Genomic DNA, 16,205 nt, shown 5'->3' on the forward strand with positions numbered 1-16,205 from the left:
ATAACGGGTTTGCTTCTGACCTTCATTTCCAGTATTTGGCCACTGAATGACTCATCTCAGGTTTGTGGACAGAAAAAGATGGGAGTTTATTGTGTTTCCAGCCTTCCTGCACCACTTCCTTTAGGTTTAGAACTATAGACAGCACATTTAATGAAGTTTTTCAATTGTCTTTCATTATGGAGCTTTTATTTTCTCCTCTTTTGCAGCTGAATGTGTTGTTTTGGTAAGCCTAAATATATTGTCGTGTTTTCACAGACAGCTGCTCACTCCAAACATCCTGATCGTTCCTCACACAAAGCCTCTGGATCCAGAGAAAGTATTATTCTCAAACCATTCTTTTTGTTTGCTTCTTTTGCAGCACTGAGACTGATGAAAATGGAGTTCTGATAAAGCTCAAAAATCCACAAATGAGAAGCAAAGACGGCAGAGCCAGGACAGACAAAGCTAAGAAATCTGATACCAGTCTTGGAAACTCTGAGGATTTTCATATTTGGTGGATTTCTTCAAGCTTGTATGAGGGGGGGGGGGTAGAGATTTTTTTTTATTCAACCCTTCTCTCGCTCTTTTTCTCGTCAATGTATTACAGCTTAATGACACACAGAGAAGACATCCAATGCATGAAAATATGAACATATGGTTTCTTCCACAAGGTTTGAGGCTAAATTTTGGCGAAGGACAGCTTTGTTCGTGTACCCTAGAGATAAGGCTATCAGTCAGTCAGACTTTATTAACGATAACTCTAAAACTAGCTTGTAGAAAACTACATGTTAGCCACAACAGAAGTGTTAGCCTTGTCAGAATCATTAAAACACATCACTCCTGTGTTAGTTTCACTTCATTTGCTCCCAGTTGATTCTAGAATCAAGTTCAAGATCCTCCTGTTAACCTATAGGGCCTTGCATGGTATGACCCCATCCTATATCAAAGACCTCATTGTGCCTTACCAACCAAACAGAACACTTTGCTGACAAAATGCAGGACTGCTTGTGGTTCATAGAATTTATAAAAGTACAGTTGGAGGGTAGAGTGTTTAGCCACCAAGCCCCTGTTTTATGGAACAAGCTCCCAGCTCATGTAAGAGTTAGGCTTAAAACATTCCTCTTTGGACAGGCTTATTGCCAGACTAGCTAGTATTCAGATGATATTTAAATTACTGTTAACATGTTAGAATTAAACTTAATAACAATTGGTTGCTGGAAGTTTAAAGCTGGAGTAGCTATGGTGCACTGGGGTTCTGTCCTCTTTTCTCATCTATTTCTACCCTTCCTCTCTTCTCTATTCTTGATCATTATTCATCATTTAGTTCTCCATGCCTCTGTTTGGTGCTGTGCGATTCCCACTCCACCCCAGGTGAGTGGGAGTGATTTCAGATTCCAGTTTGCTCATCCGTGCTCCTGACCGTGTACCTCGTTTCTGGCTCGTCTCTACTACTGCTTCTACACCTGGCTGTGGATCCTGTCTCCGGCTCGTCTCGTGCCCCAAGCCGTTCCCCAACTCCATGTGGATGAAGGCCATCTGCTCGACTATTCAAACATGTAGTTGTAGAGTTAGATAAGTTAATTCTTCTCTAAGAGTTCTGGTACATCACCTGTCCGTCCTGGGGGAGGATCCCTCCTACATGTGGACACCCCTGAGGTTTCTTCGTTTTTTCCAGAACCCTTTTTTTTTAGGAGTTTTTCCTTCCAGAGAAGGAGGGTCTAAGGGCAGGATGTCCAGTTTAGTTTAGTCTGTAGTTAGTTCAGTTTATAATTTTCCTATTGAATTCTATGAGTTCATGATCCTTTCGAAATTTACGTTTACTTTACAATTACCGGTACAAAGCCCATTGAGACGACTGTTGTTGTGAATTTGGGCGACACAACTAAAATTGAACTGAATTGAATTTGCCAAAAAAATGTATTTCAGTTAATTTTTTAATAAACCATCAACGTTTTCATCTTCAGAACACAGTGGATTCATAAATGATCGTCGCAAAACGCTCATAGCAATGAGATATTCACATCATGAAATTAATGCCTGGAGATGATTGGAGCATTTTTTTCCCTGATTTGTGTGTTGATTATGTGATGATTCTTATCTGATCCAACAATCAGTCTCTATTTTTCTTTCTGAGACAACAGCAGAGTTGGTTCTTTCTGCCAAACCATCTCTTGAATGCAGAAAGTTTTTGACTACAGGAAACTCTTTCCAATTGCTGCAGTGCCCGGATGACTTCAGCCGAACTGATCCTAAAGTCAGGAGCGAACATTGCTGGTATTTGATTTTTTAGTAACGGGGAGCCTTCAGCTATCCTAGCTTCAGCTAGCCAGATCTCTTGTGGAAACAGCTCCCTCCTTCGCTATAGAAAAGCAACTTTATTTGTACAGCAGCTTTAATAGTCAGAGCAATTTGGAAGGGCTTTGCAGAGGTGCAGAAAGCACTGGCAGCAATCAAGCAAACGTTTTAAAAAAAATTGGAGACAGGTAGATGCTGAAAGGAGGCATTCTCAATTTCAATTTAGGTTAAAAACTGATCCAGTAATGGAGCATTCCCTCTGGCAAGTTCTGTCCTGATCCAGATCTGGTTTCTTCTTGTGGTATTCTTGGTTTGACAGTTGTGGAATGTTACTTGAACTGTGATTTGGACCAAACAAGTAAACAATTGTGACCCTGAGACATATGGGTCTGTATGACATGAGTGTCAGTATTTACTTGCAGGTGAACTCTGGTGTGCTTTTGTGCTTTTTAAAATAAATAAATCTGTTCTCTAAACATCCTCCGTGTCTTCAATGCAATGTAATGAGACACACACAGACAGAAATGTGAAGGTATCTGCTGTAAATCTATGACGTAAATTAACAGGATAAATGATCGGCTAGTTAGTTAGCATGTAGCCTAATAGCCTTCGACTGTAAAGCGACTGACTGCTAAAGTTAATAAAAGACAAGTCCTGAATATTATTATTCCTTTTCGACCCTAAACTACAATATTAGCTGTCTGTCTGTCAACCGACCAGCCAGTTGCCCAAATGCCGGCATACATCAAAGAGCTCTGCGGCGGAGCTAGTAGTAGCCTAGCAGGAGCTATCGTATGACAAAGCAGCCTAGTTATCATAAATCTTTTGATATATTTCTTATATTCATTGAGACAGTAATAAAGTGATCATTTTGTTTTTCATGTTCCTTTTTTGAACGAATGTGGGTCACAGAGACACGGAAGTTACCGCTGAAAGTGGCTTTTGCCAGCGTACAGAGAGCATGTCCGCGTGAATGACTTATGACGTGAATAATTATTGCGTTCGAACGGATTAATTATTTCAAGGGAACGCAATAGTATCTTGTGGGAACGGAATAGTATTTTGTACGAACGAGATATTAATCTGTGGGAACAAGATATATTTTAATATCTTAATGTCAGGACAAGGGCTCCGTAGTAATCAGAAGATAGGACTGCAAGACTTTTACTTAAAAGTCTCTCTCAGATCATCTTTTGATCCATCTTCAAAGCGCGCTTTTAATTATGATTATGGCATTTTCAGCCAAGACTAAAAAAACTGTAGTTTTCCAGGGCATAGTTTCTGCAGAGCGGCAATAGATATTAGAAAATCACCTCTGAGTAGAGGGCAGGATGTCGGCACAGAGCAACCCCGCCCCCCCAATTCTGTCACCCATAACTGAGTGCTCTCTGTTTACATGCTCTCCTGCTACCTCACAGCCCCTCATACCCACAACCAGTGCAACATAAACGGTGAACAATATTGGAGCCGTACAGTTCTGAGCCAGATGCCAGCTCAGACGAGGAAAATAAAGACGTACATGGATCAATTTATCTGCAATCCATATGCAGAAAGCAGAAAATTCTAATAGATTTTCATAAAAAAAAATTTAAAAATAGATTTTGGAGTAAAGGTGTTGCAGTAATCTACGACGGAGTTTTAGGGCCACCAAAAAAAAAAGTAAAATTACGACATTTTATCTCGTAAATTTACGAGAAAAAAGTCAGAGATTAACAAGGAGAAAACACCGAAGTTGTCCGTTTATCGGAGCATCACTTGAAGATGAAAGATGTGGAGCCTTTTGTGAAGCTTTATTTCCAGGTTTATTATAGGTTTAAAACAAAGAGATTCTGAACCTTTGGCGACTTAAAATCAGATTATTGTCAGTGGAGCCGGTTTTCCGGGGTTCAGTGTCAGTAAAGCGGAGTTTCATATGTAAAATAAGGAGCTCAGTCAGAGAGACGTTTGGGTGCAGAGGATCGCTGCAGCTTTTATTCTCCTTTTCATTCACAAACCCTGAAGTTCATCTGTCACCTGTCATCAGATCCGAACACCAATGCGGAAGTAAACGTCCCGTTATATCATTTAACAACAAAGATGAATGAAAATAGTCTATTATATTTGCACTAGAACGTTGAAAATGCCAAAAAGTGATCCTCCTCCTCAGACGGAAGCGTCACACAAACGTAGAGATCTTGTTTTTGGTGGAGGAAGAACGGATTGAAGTGGAAAGCTGCAGGGACACCGATGGCTTCATCGGGCTGCAGGGATCCTGCAAACCAACCATCAATAAATGAAACTTGAATAAATTGTAAATCAAACAAATGAGCTTCCAGATATTTGGAACGTTGAAGCTCATTCAGCTCACCTGTTCAACTGAGATTAGCCGGTCTACTCTGTTGCTGCGCGGCGTTCACCTGCTGCTCTGCATGCTCACTTCCACTTAATATCGAAAATTTACGAGTTTTTTTCTCATAAATTTACGACTTAAAATCTTGTAAAATTACAAGTTTTTTCTCATAAATTTACGAGTTTTTATCTCCTAAATTTACGAGATAAAAACTCGTAATTTTATTTTTTATTTTTTTGGTGGCCCTAATACTCCGTCGTAGTAATCTGTTTGTACAATAACAGTTTTTTTTTTAAAAGCAAGTGAAGCTCTTATAAAAATGACATCACAACTAAACAAAAAGGTGCAAAATCAATGATTTTGATCATTTGATCATTTTCTCTAAATACTGTATCTCTGCAGTACTCTGAGTCTCTGAGACTTTGTGACCTTTCACTGTTTTAGCATACAAATGAAATGTCCCTTATCTTTTAGCTTTAGTGCACACACAGCTCTGATTCCCACTGAGGAGAGGCAGAAAGTAAAAGGAGGACAGACCTGCTCTAATGAACACTCATTTGTTACATGACCTTAGGAGTAATGCCTCATGTGTTATTCAAAAGTGACTTGAAGGGAGAAAAATACACACACAAAAACGGAATGTAGCTTTAGGTGAAGAAACGTTTGAATTTTAAGCTCCTGATCATTTATATGGTGGAAGACAGACCGAGGAAGAAAATACAGGAGGACGTCTGACTCAGGTGTGGACCTTTTTTAAAGCTTTGAATGGCCTGATTCCCAGGATGAGGATGGTTATGGACCGTGGTAAAAAGGATTTCAAAAGCCTTTTGTCCAATTAATTACCGTCCTGTTTGGGGAAATAAACTCTCCAAATCTGGTTGTGCCATCGCACAGAAACCCCTCACCCTCTCTGATGGTCTGGGAGTGTCAGATCCAACTCCGGAGAGCACTGGCCCATCCACATCCAATTAAAACAGTGTAGAAGCGGAGCTCAAAGAGGGAAATCTCAAACTTAATTAGTTTTGTGGGAACTTTTCTTCACTTTCCTAAACAAGGAAAACAAAGAGGCTAGCCAGGAGCCAGATGCTTCTGGGTTTTATTTTTTATGTTTAATTTTTTAAAATGTTGTCTATGCGAGGAAGATGAAGTCAGAAAAGCAAAACTCATCTTAGCTGAAGGCAGTTTTGCAGGTCGTGACCTTCTGCTGGTGTTTCACTGGGGTCTGAAGTAAAGCCTGCACAGCAGCAGCTGGGATGCAGCTAAGCCCACAGCTTTGCACAGAAAGAGCGCGCCAGTGTGGGCGCTCCAATCAACGCCTCCCTCAGTGCTTTGTGGGAGCTGCAGCCCACAGCAGGCAGATCCTGGCTGTTTTGGAGGAGATTTGAAGTTTGCCTTTCTGCCTCTTTCTCTGCCGGGTGTTTCAAGCAACACGTCAGTTCAGATCAACATTAAGATGCGCCAGAAGAAAGCCAAGAACGCCTTCGTCCAGCACAACAGCGGATGCAGCTCGCGGGAAGACTCCAACGCTGCGAGACTTTAAACACGGAAAAGTTCTCAGATGAGAACAGTCAGACTGGTTTATTAAGCAACAAAAAAAGAAAACATCTGAATTTGAGTCAACATTGCTCATCAGATCTCAAGCTTTTTTATTTCCTAAATTCATTTTTTCAATAGTTTCCCCAAAGCTTATCGTAGATTCTCATGAACTGAAAATTTAAAGGTATTTGATTGTAAAATTTCCACACAAAAAAGATTTATTGGTCAGTTTGTGCTTTTTGGGTGGAATAGAGCCACATGTTGCCAAGATAAAAATCAAAATTTCCTCCTGATGTTCACGTGTGTCCAGATGAAAGTTAGTGCTTCCTGGTTGGCTTCAGGAGTGGAGGGTGGAGTGAAGCCTTGCTCAAGGGGCAGAGTTTGATTAAAACGTCGCTGACAAAAACACAACAGTGAGACCAGAAGCAGGAAATGAAAAAAAAGAGAAAAAAGATGGATCAACCTGCTAAAGACCTTGATTTAAACTAAATGTGCTGGAGGAAGAAGAAGAAGGGCATGCAGAGATTAAAAAATGCAAAAATATTGATTAAATCTAAATAAATGTAAAAAAAGAATAGAATTTATTTGTAGTTCCATGGTAGTTCTTATTTTCTTCTTCTCTCTCTGTTTTTCTTTTCCTTTGTTTCAAAGCATTCATTTAAGCATTTCATTAAATCTATGACAGGTGAAAAAAAGTTACATACCCTTTTATTTCTGGGGAACTCAAAAATCTGAAAGAGCAGATTGCAACACTTTTACCAGTTTATCGTGTTCAACTTTATATTTTGTACGGAGCAAAAAGAGACCAAAGAGGCTGACATAAATGTTGGCTTCAGAGCTAACATGGACGTTTGGAAGATTGTCGTGGTGCCTATAACACCGTCAGGTAGAGCGAGCGCCCTCTCCATGTGCTCACGGAGGGGGCGATGGGTGTAGATGATGGATGCATACCTTTTTATTTTATTGTCTGAATACATTCAAATGAGCTCTGTTATTGATCAAATCCCAGCTGCGCTGGCAGTTTGCCTTTGCCTGGGTTTGATTCTGTGAAAAGAGTGGTGTCAGTTAGCAGAGATGAGCTTCATTTAACTTTATGTAGCCATAAGAATTCACAATGTGCACTCAAACCTAATAAACTCAACACACCAGGGAGGCAAAGCCAGCGCTTCGAGCTTTAAGAGAATCTTCATAATCTTTTCTTCCCTCCATCAGCCAAAACCTAGATGGTGCAAAAGGCTGAGAATAAAAAAGAAAAAGAAAAAATTCCTTTGACGTTTTAATCTTTACCACTTTGAGTTTGTAGTATCTTCCGCACAAGTAATTTAAATTTTCTGTGCGGCGAACTTCCACTTTCAGCACGGCTGAGATGAATGACGTCTAAGAGCAAAGAGGCAAAGAAGAAAGGGGCGCTAAAGAAGACCAATACCAATGTGGCGGGGGCTGACCGTGGCAGGAACTGGCTGCCTGTTCTCCGTCCGATAACCACCCCTTGTCATCCCAAAGAGCATTAATCTGCAGCATGGGACATGGGCGCAAAAGCATACAACAAGCTTCAGTCACTTTGAGCCTCGGGTGGAGAATGAGGTTTCTGCACAACAGTGAAGCATCTTTGACCCATTTTAAGGTGGAATTGCTTTTTTTCAGCTGTATATGTTGTGATATTTTAGGAGTCCACAGCTGCAAAGAAGAGTTAAAAAAAATCAAATATGCATCACACGTCGTAATGCAGGTGTGAACGCTCAAGGTGTTTCCTGCTGAAACAACAGAAAGTGTTGGAGAATACTTCAGAGCTTCTAAATGTGGCCAAAACTCTGTGAGATCGCCCATGACTGGAGATGGAAAGACTAAAAGACACAGAAGGAAGAAGAACACCATAAAAAAGGAACAAAAGAACAAACAAATTGTGATGGATTTGGATCTTAAAGAGTCCAAGGTTTCTAAAGGAAACCTTAAACGTGAGGAAAAAGGGGAAGAAGAAGCAGGAATCTGAGGGAGCTTGAAAGGGATAAAGAAGATCTTAAGTGTGCCTTTTGCTTCCCCCTTTGCTAAGGTTCTGGACCCATGTTGAGTTTGAAGAAATATGATCAAAACAAAATTAATTTGCGAAAAACATTAAAACTTTCTTGTTGGAGATTGATAACTCCCATCACCCATTAAAATGCACCTGCACGGGGGAGGACCCGTACGGGTGTTGTAGGTTGTGGGTTGCCGGGCCAATAGATGGTTGTAGAGAAGCCTTTAAGCAAGTTAGCAGAAGGTATACACCATTTACCATTATATTGTAGTATTTCTCAAGGCTAATGTAAGCTACATGCACTTACGACATATTGGTGATCTTACGGTGCCCCTATGCCACAATGCCACATTCTAGTTGTCAGAAAGGTGGGAGTACTGGCCCCTTACAGACTGTGCACGTGAATTCTGCAGGCATGTGGTGTGGAGGTGAATCAAAGACTCAGTAAGACGTCTGTAGGATGCCCAAAGAAACTACGCTCTGATTGTCTAATTTCCTTATTTCTAAAAGTCAGGCTCTACGCAGGAGTCTGCAAATATACAACAATTTTGCGAGTTGTGCAATTGTGCACTTTGACCTATCGCACTTAGCATACCTGAAGAGAAAAATTAGCTTGAAGATTTTACCCCCACTGGATCATCGGGCGGTCTACGACCTTGATATGGCCCTTGCAGGTTTGCCCATTTTTTGTCCACAGATACCCCATATCCACCTATAAAGGCAGTTGTTACTAAAGCTTAAGCTTTCCCTTGCTCTCACCTGTGCTCTCCATTTGTTTGAAAGAGTAGAAGAAGTCAGCAAAGTTTGAAGCCTTTACCCTTCCCGCGGCAGCTGTAGAGGTTCTGATCCGGCTGCAAAGTCTTACTGTTTTATTGAAGCGGTCATTAGTCTTGCGAGCTCATCCCTCTTGTGCGCAGCCCTGGGCTTTCAATATTACATCACTTATAAGCCCCATTATGTGCAAATGACTCTCTAAGTCTGAACCTTTAATACAAAATATATCAATTACACTGACAGCGGGGACATTTGCATGGAGCGGATATGGAAATGTTTCCTGAAGGCAGCCGGTCGGCACCTGAAGGATGGGAGGTGGAGGGGTGAGAAAAGAAGATGAAATAAGTCCATGAAAGCGGAACTTGAGGGAATGGATGGAAAACAGTGAAAAGACACAGAGGAGGACGTGTGAAAACAGGCAGATTGAATAATTCTCTATTAACCTTACAATGGAGCTCAGCCATCCATTCAAAGACGTCCATCATCACTGTAAACTCATTTAAATGCTATTGTGTTTGTGTTGCATTGGAACACGCATGCTTGCTGCTAATGACAGAGAAATGACGGCAATTATACAAAATTAAAATGTAAAATACTTTGGTTAATTTCATAATCCATTTTTAATTTGGCACTTACAAAATAATTTAAATGTCAATAACAAACGTAAAAAAAATTTGAAAGCACTCATTTTCAATATGTAAATGAGCCATTCGGATGGAAAATGTTGCGTCTGGATGAGCTTTAAAGGCTTTTATTATGGTGAAAATGTTAGGACGGAAAACATGCAGCTTAAGCCAAGATGGTTGGAGCACGGATTCAAAGATGCAGCAAAAGCACAGAGCAGTTTCCATCCATCACGAACATGACAGCCGTCACAGAAGAAGCAGGAAGCTGCATCTAGAGGAAAAAAGAAATCCCTTCAACAAACCCATTAAGTAAACGTACCACTTCAAGCCTTAGTCACATGGGGGGTTGACCGTATGTGCTTGTTGTTGGGTTGTTCGGGTCTTAGAAAAGATCAGATCAGATCAGATTGCAGTTCCCTTCAGGCTCATGTAGCCACATTAAGATTCTCCTCCATGTTGGTTTTGGGCTCAACGACACAGATCAAAGTTTAGTTTCTGATTGGTTGACGTCTTGTCTTTTTTGACTAAGTTTAGATATTTTAACTCTGAAAAACACTGTGCTGTGACACCCAAACGCCAGACCGCCATCCCACCCCCAACACTCAAAACGCGCCACTGGACATCTGATTGCGTCTGTGCCATGAATTAAGTTTGAAACTTGACACGCACATTATGTTCAGATGAAACGTGGTGTTGAATAAGTTTTTGCTATGACCTGTCGCCTGTGACATGTTCGTAGAGAAACCTGTGCATGAATATTTTCACTCTACAGGCTCACTAAGCGGTCTATGCCCTTGCCCCTCTTTTGCCCTCCAGACAGCCTGCATATTTTAGGCTTGTTGTGACTAAAGGCTGTGTCACACAGCCACTGTGTATATTTTGCTCATTTTCCACGAACGAAATGCTTGTTTTTTGTGATACATGCAAATGAGAAGTGTTTCTTGCGTTCAACAATCGTTGATGTGCGTAGATGGTGGTAGGTGGATTTGGGTTTGCGCTGTAGAAAAATGTGTCTAAAACATTGGAACCTCACTTTTGAGATGTTTTCATCCTTGTTTCTGTTGCACTTTCACTGGCCTTTATTGATTTTATTGAGTGCGTTAAAAATGTACACACAGCTACTTTAGAATAAATAAATACAAACACAACTACAAATTGATTTCCTCTTTCATTACTACCATATAATGACATATACGGTTAACAAAACATCAGCTAAGATGACCTGCAGCCGAGTTCCTCTCCTTTACTGATGAAAGCAGGAAGAAACTGTAACCTCTTCTGGTTGGCTGCTGATGTTAAGAGTTGATGACTTTTCTACAAAACAAATATGATATGATGGGCTATAAGACCAAGACAAATCAGCCACATCTCCTATGGTTGCCCAGAAACAGTTTACATCTGTAGCTTTATCCAGTTACAGCAGCTGGCGGGATTTGCTAGGTTCACACTGCCCTCAGTAACGCTTGTTCAAGCGACCACTTCCTACGAAGAGTCGAATCCAAGTTGCTTCCCTACCCCTCTGGTTCCTCCCTTTTGCTCTAATTGTGGGGGCATTGGGAGCTGTAGTGGGTCCAAACTTGTTTTTTTAAGGAACCGAAGCCACTTAAGGCTGGGTATCCCTCCACTGATAGGGTGATCCGCTTCAAAACATATTTCTTCATGTGGGTAAGCTCTGAAGCACATAAGTTTACATTTAAATATAAGTATTGACTTCTTGCTTTTGCATGACTATAAAACTGACCTTTGGGCTTTATGCGGCCATTGAACGCCATTGACTGTTAAAGCAAGTTTAACTGTGTCTAATCAGGGACTAAGATTTTGTAAGGATGAAAAGATGGCACCCCATTTAGTTCACGGAAGTGCCAACCCTGTGAAAATTGTTCATGGATGAGAAATAAATAATGGCGGTTTGTGCCTGGATGGAGTTATATGACACCAAGTCTTTTATATATCAGAATAGAGCTGTGAAAGAAAAAGCCTGGAGTAAGAATCACAAGACTTTGCACTACATCAAACATTTGGCACCAAGCCTCTTACAAATGTAGGTACATGCGCTAGTATCGGGTAGCGACAGTCCAGTCTGAACACCGTATGCTAAACGAGTGTTCAAGAACGCACGTCATGTGCCTGGTGTGTACATAGCTACGTACGATGACGGTAAGATCCAGGTAATTTCCTGTGAATTTTCCAATAAAGGCTACAGTTCGATTCCCATTTTGAACCTTTAATTCCGTTATCAGTAGACCAGCTGAGAGGTTTTCTGTCAAACCGCTGTTTTCCAGGCAGATAGTACGAACACACACATTTACAAATGTAAAGGGGGTAAAGTCCCGCTGGCAAAAGCAGATCCACACCATGGAGTTGCCGTAATGACTGGAGCTGTTGTCTCTTTGGTGGCATCTATAGTGCTTCTAAAAGGCCTCTGGAAAATGAAGCAAAGCCCAGAAAAAGTCTGACCTTGCTTAATTTTTTCCTTTAGCCCCAGAATAAAATAGAAGCTTTGACAGATGTTTCTTTACCACTGGGTCTCCAAAAACAACAGATAAAGTTTACTCCCTGGTTTACCGACTGGTTCTATGTTTCCATTCCTGCATGGCCAATTCCATGGCCAGACAGCAAATCAATCCATCTTTAAGGAAAATCTTTTGAAGGCCACGCCTCCACTGACCTTAGCAAAATACCCGTCAAAGTTCGGCATTCAGGGGGGGTAATGGTCGCTCCGAACTACATGATGCTAAAGACTGCAGGCGGAACTTGACGGTCCCACCAGACATAAAGTGAATCCAGAAAAACAGCTTCTAGTTCTAAGGGTAGAGGATGAAGATAACGACACAGAAACAGGAGAACACAAGGAGCTGTTTGTTTGTGCCACACATGAACAAAAGCAACTTTTCCATTCTTGCCTTACAGAAAAATATTGTTTTTTTCTGTTTTGGATTCTCATAATGGAATATTTCTGCTTCCTCAGGTTGGTGTTTCTCTGTCTGCTCTAAAGTTTCCCATAGGAGACTGTTACAGAGCTCATCACTGCATTTGAACGAGCCGGGGGAAGGAGGATTGGCCTTGCATGTGGATCTATACTGCAAGGCCTTCGCTGTGGAGCAGCATTAAACGACCGGCATTGTATCGGCTCCTGAGAAGTTTTCATTAAAGCTGCATAGTAGAACTGCAAGATTTTCATGCAAGATGGCAGAAAAAATACTTTTTCAGTGGGGCTTTTCCACTACACTCTGCTCCAAAAAAAGACTTAAAAGGTCAGAAACACTTGAAACCTGAAGAGTCCCAGTCTAGTTATTACTGTTGATTATCACTTTTTAATCCACACCCATCAGAATCGAGAGATCACCCGGATCGTGGTATAATTATATATATTTCACAAGGTGAATGCATTCTGTAAAGGGGATTGAAGATTGATTGACAATTCTCCACAGACAATCCGGATGCAGAACACAATACAAAGTAGAAAGAAAAGAAAAGTAAAATTGATCCAAAAAATCCAAAAACCAGTGAGATTGCAAAAGGTGAACCCCGTCATGGCACAGGACTACTGTAAATAAGATATTTTGTTAGCTAATCTCAATGAAGTGATGGCGCTTTTGTCTGAAAGTCTGTCAGAACAAACAAGTTCAAGCCCCTTTTCCTGTCTGTGTGGGGTTGTGTGGCTCTCAGTCACACTGCTGGTGCTTAATGCATGAAGCCCAATGGGTCTTAGCAGAAGTTGGTCTAGTAATACGATCTCACACAGATATTGTGAGTATGACGTCAAGTCGCGGCTGGGACTAACATCCGAGCCATCTGAGCTCATCCTTCTCAATAGTGGCAGGAAAAAGATAAAAAGCAGCCTCTGAGGCTCTGCCGGTCCCTAAAGAAAACCAGGAAGCGTAATCAGCAATGACCCATGCTAGACTCCACCAATCCCACCGCGTTCCTCAGCAGTGCTGCTGGGTCTCTGGAGACCCCGGCCTGGAACAGCAGAATGAGTTCTTGATAGCTATGAGTGAATGATGAAACCTCCTTCCACAAGCGCCATCATTTCAGCAAGCTGGCGGCGGCGGCCGCGTGGAGAAAAACGGCCGCCTTAAACAAACAGGATGTAAAATGTCAGTGTGGATTGGATGCCGTCCACTCATGTTGATGCATGACAAAGTTAAACATGGAGGGAGAGGGGGGCAGAGTAAGGAAAATGGGCTGTCAAGGCAGGCGGTGATTGGAAAAAGAGTTGATACGACTGTTTGGCGTAAATCTCTGTGCACGCATTAATATCCAGCAGCCTGGAGTGATGCCGCTCTGTAGAGGAAGGAAGCTGTGACTCCACGAGTCGCTCTTTCAAATCGCTGAAATACTGATCAAAAAAATCTTCTCAGCTCCAGGTGGGGTCTGACTCAGAGGAAACTCACATACAACTACCTGGTACAACTTCCAACAGTGTTGTTGCAGCCGTTTCGTTGCACATATGCAGTCTCAGTCTCACATGAGGAGTGCTGGTGTACTGCTGGACAGGAGCATTCCGCTTTGACTTCTCTGGACGATCTGATCCTATCGTGCAAAATGCTGACACATCATAGTTGTTAATCTTAAAGGGGGGGGGGGGGGGGGGGGCATACCAGGCATTCCACTTGAGAGACGGGGGCAGGGGGGAGTGTTACACAGGCGCAGGATTGCATAGGAAACAAGGCAAAGGTCTCTGGAAGTTCCACCTTCCGCGTAATAATGTTAAGCATTTGGAAGGAGGAGACTTTCAGCCTTAGAAACACATGGTGGTCATGGTCAAACATGGTGGAGGGAGCATAATGTGAGGGGGCTATGCTGGTTTATGCAAACACAAGGGTCTTTATACTGCAGAGGATTGTGGAAAAAAGGAATAGGTTGGTATCTTTGAGCAAAACCACACAACAACCATATGTGGTTAGAGCTTCAAGTCAAAAAATACACTGAAAACAAAAATAAAAACAGCTTAAAAAAACGAGCAACAGCTCCATGTAACCCCATACTGCAATGAAAACGTGTTTCAGCATATTTCCACCTGTTGCTCGACAGCGAGCTGATCAGTCTGACCAACTGCTTTGTGTGTGTGTGTGTGTGTGTGTGTGTGTATGTGTATGTGTACATTCCCCCACACACACATGCATACACTAAAGCAAGTGTGTCCGGGCTGGACGACATGTCACAGCTGACTTTCCTTTCCTTTCCCTAGACGTGAATTTTGGAGCTAAAACCAAAATCTTCTTCTTCTTTTTTAACATTTTAAACTTTCAAAGAGGTACACTCAGGGTCACCTTGTAGCAGATCCGTGGTTGGGTGTGGCCAGTTGTAGGTTCTGATGAGCTGCCAGTCAAAGTCGTCCTCCTGACCCTGTCGGTATTCGCAAAGGCCCGGGTCCGAGTCCGAGTCAAAGCTGCAGCCGGCTGGAGACAGAAAAGGAAAGGAGCCAAATTAGAACCAAAAAACAAGCAGAATAGAGTTTTCTCGTTCTGCAAAGGAGATCAAGGTGATCAAAGCAGATTTTTTGAAGGTTTTTAGACAATACAGAGCTAACCTTCAGCTGCTATTTTTCCAAAAAGGACAAAAGATTCCAGTTAGCATGGATCATTTTAGGAAAATTCGGTTTAAAGTTCCTTGTTATTCATTATATTCAAGTGACCGTAGCAGGAAACAAAAGATAAAATTCTGCAGGATAGAGCTAAATATTTATGTTGAAATCAGGGAAAAAACACCAACTGATATATTGTTAAACACTAACACAACCTGATGAAAGTAAAACAAGACTATTACACATAATTATGTAAATATTCAATCAATAATCTACTAAACCTGTATTGTCCCTTTTGGGGTCACAGGGTTGCCGGAGCCTATCCTGGCCACTCGTGGGCGAAGGCAGGAGACATCCTGGACAGGTCACCAGTCTGTCGCAGGGTCACACATTTCACACACCCATTCACACTCACATTCACACCTAGGGACAATTTAGAGTAACCAATTAACCTATGAAGCATGTTTTTGGACGGTGGGAGGAAGCCGGAGTCTCCCGAGGGGACCCGCGCATGCATGGGGAGAACATGCAAACTCCACAGGGATAACCAGATGGTTCCCGGCTCGTACTTGAACGAGCCTTCTTGCTGTAAGGCTGTCCCTGTGCAGCCCTATTATGTACAGTACATAGGGCTGGATTTGGGCTATGTATATAATGACACAAAATGACTTTAAAATGTAAAAAGTGGGAAAAAATACACTAGAACACTACTAGAGCTTCATGCTGTCTGCACAAAGCAGAAAAACACACACCCTCTGGTGTAATTCCCTTAATACATGAAATATTTGTGGCTCAATGGTAAATTCCAGCTGCAGCTCTACAGCACAGTCCGTCCATTCCCTTAAAAACCTGCCACCATTTGGTGCAATTAGCCCTGTGGTGCAAAAATGACCCCAGAGCCACAGGTCACCAGGAAGCTGGAGATAATGGGCAGCAGAACAGCTAGGGTCTTCAGACCGATGAAGGACAACAACACCCCGGCACTCAGTCTGTGAAGGTGACCTGACCCTGTCTGCTGTCTAATGGTCACATTCACTGCTCGGCTATTTTAACATGGACTTCAGGCTTTTACAGCATAACCCCCCCCCCCCCCCCCCCCCCCCCAAAAAAAAAAAAAAAAAA

At 42.0% G+C, this 16,205-nt stretch overlaps 1 protein-coding gene across 7 annotated transcripts in view; it reads right to left on the reverse strand.

Annotated features, from left to right (window-relative positions):
* Positions 1–16,205, reverse strand: part of ptprua (protein tyrosine phosphatase receptor type Ua) — a 202,609-nt gene that overhangs the window by 135,430 nt on the left and 50,974 nt on the right. For all 7 annotated transcript variants that reach the window (XM_020707228.3, XM_020707227.3, XM_078955331.1 and 4 more), the window contains exon 2: positions 14,830–14,958. In XM_020707228.3, coding sequence (XP_020562887.2) covers positions 14,830–14,958 — 129 coding nt within the window. The remainder of the gene's footprint in view (positions 1–14,829; positions 14,959–16,205) is intronic.

The sequence above is a fragment of the Oryzias latipes genome, chromosome 11 (assembly GCF_053564925.1).
Source record: "Oryzias latipes strain Hd-rR chromosome 11, Olatipes_Hd-rR_3.1".
In the NCBI taxonomy this organism is placed as follows: Eukaryota; Metazoa; Chordata; class Actinopteri; order Beloniformes; family Adrianichthyidae; genus Oryzias; species Oryzias latipes.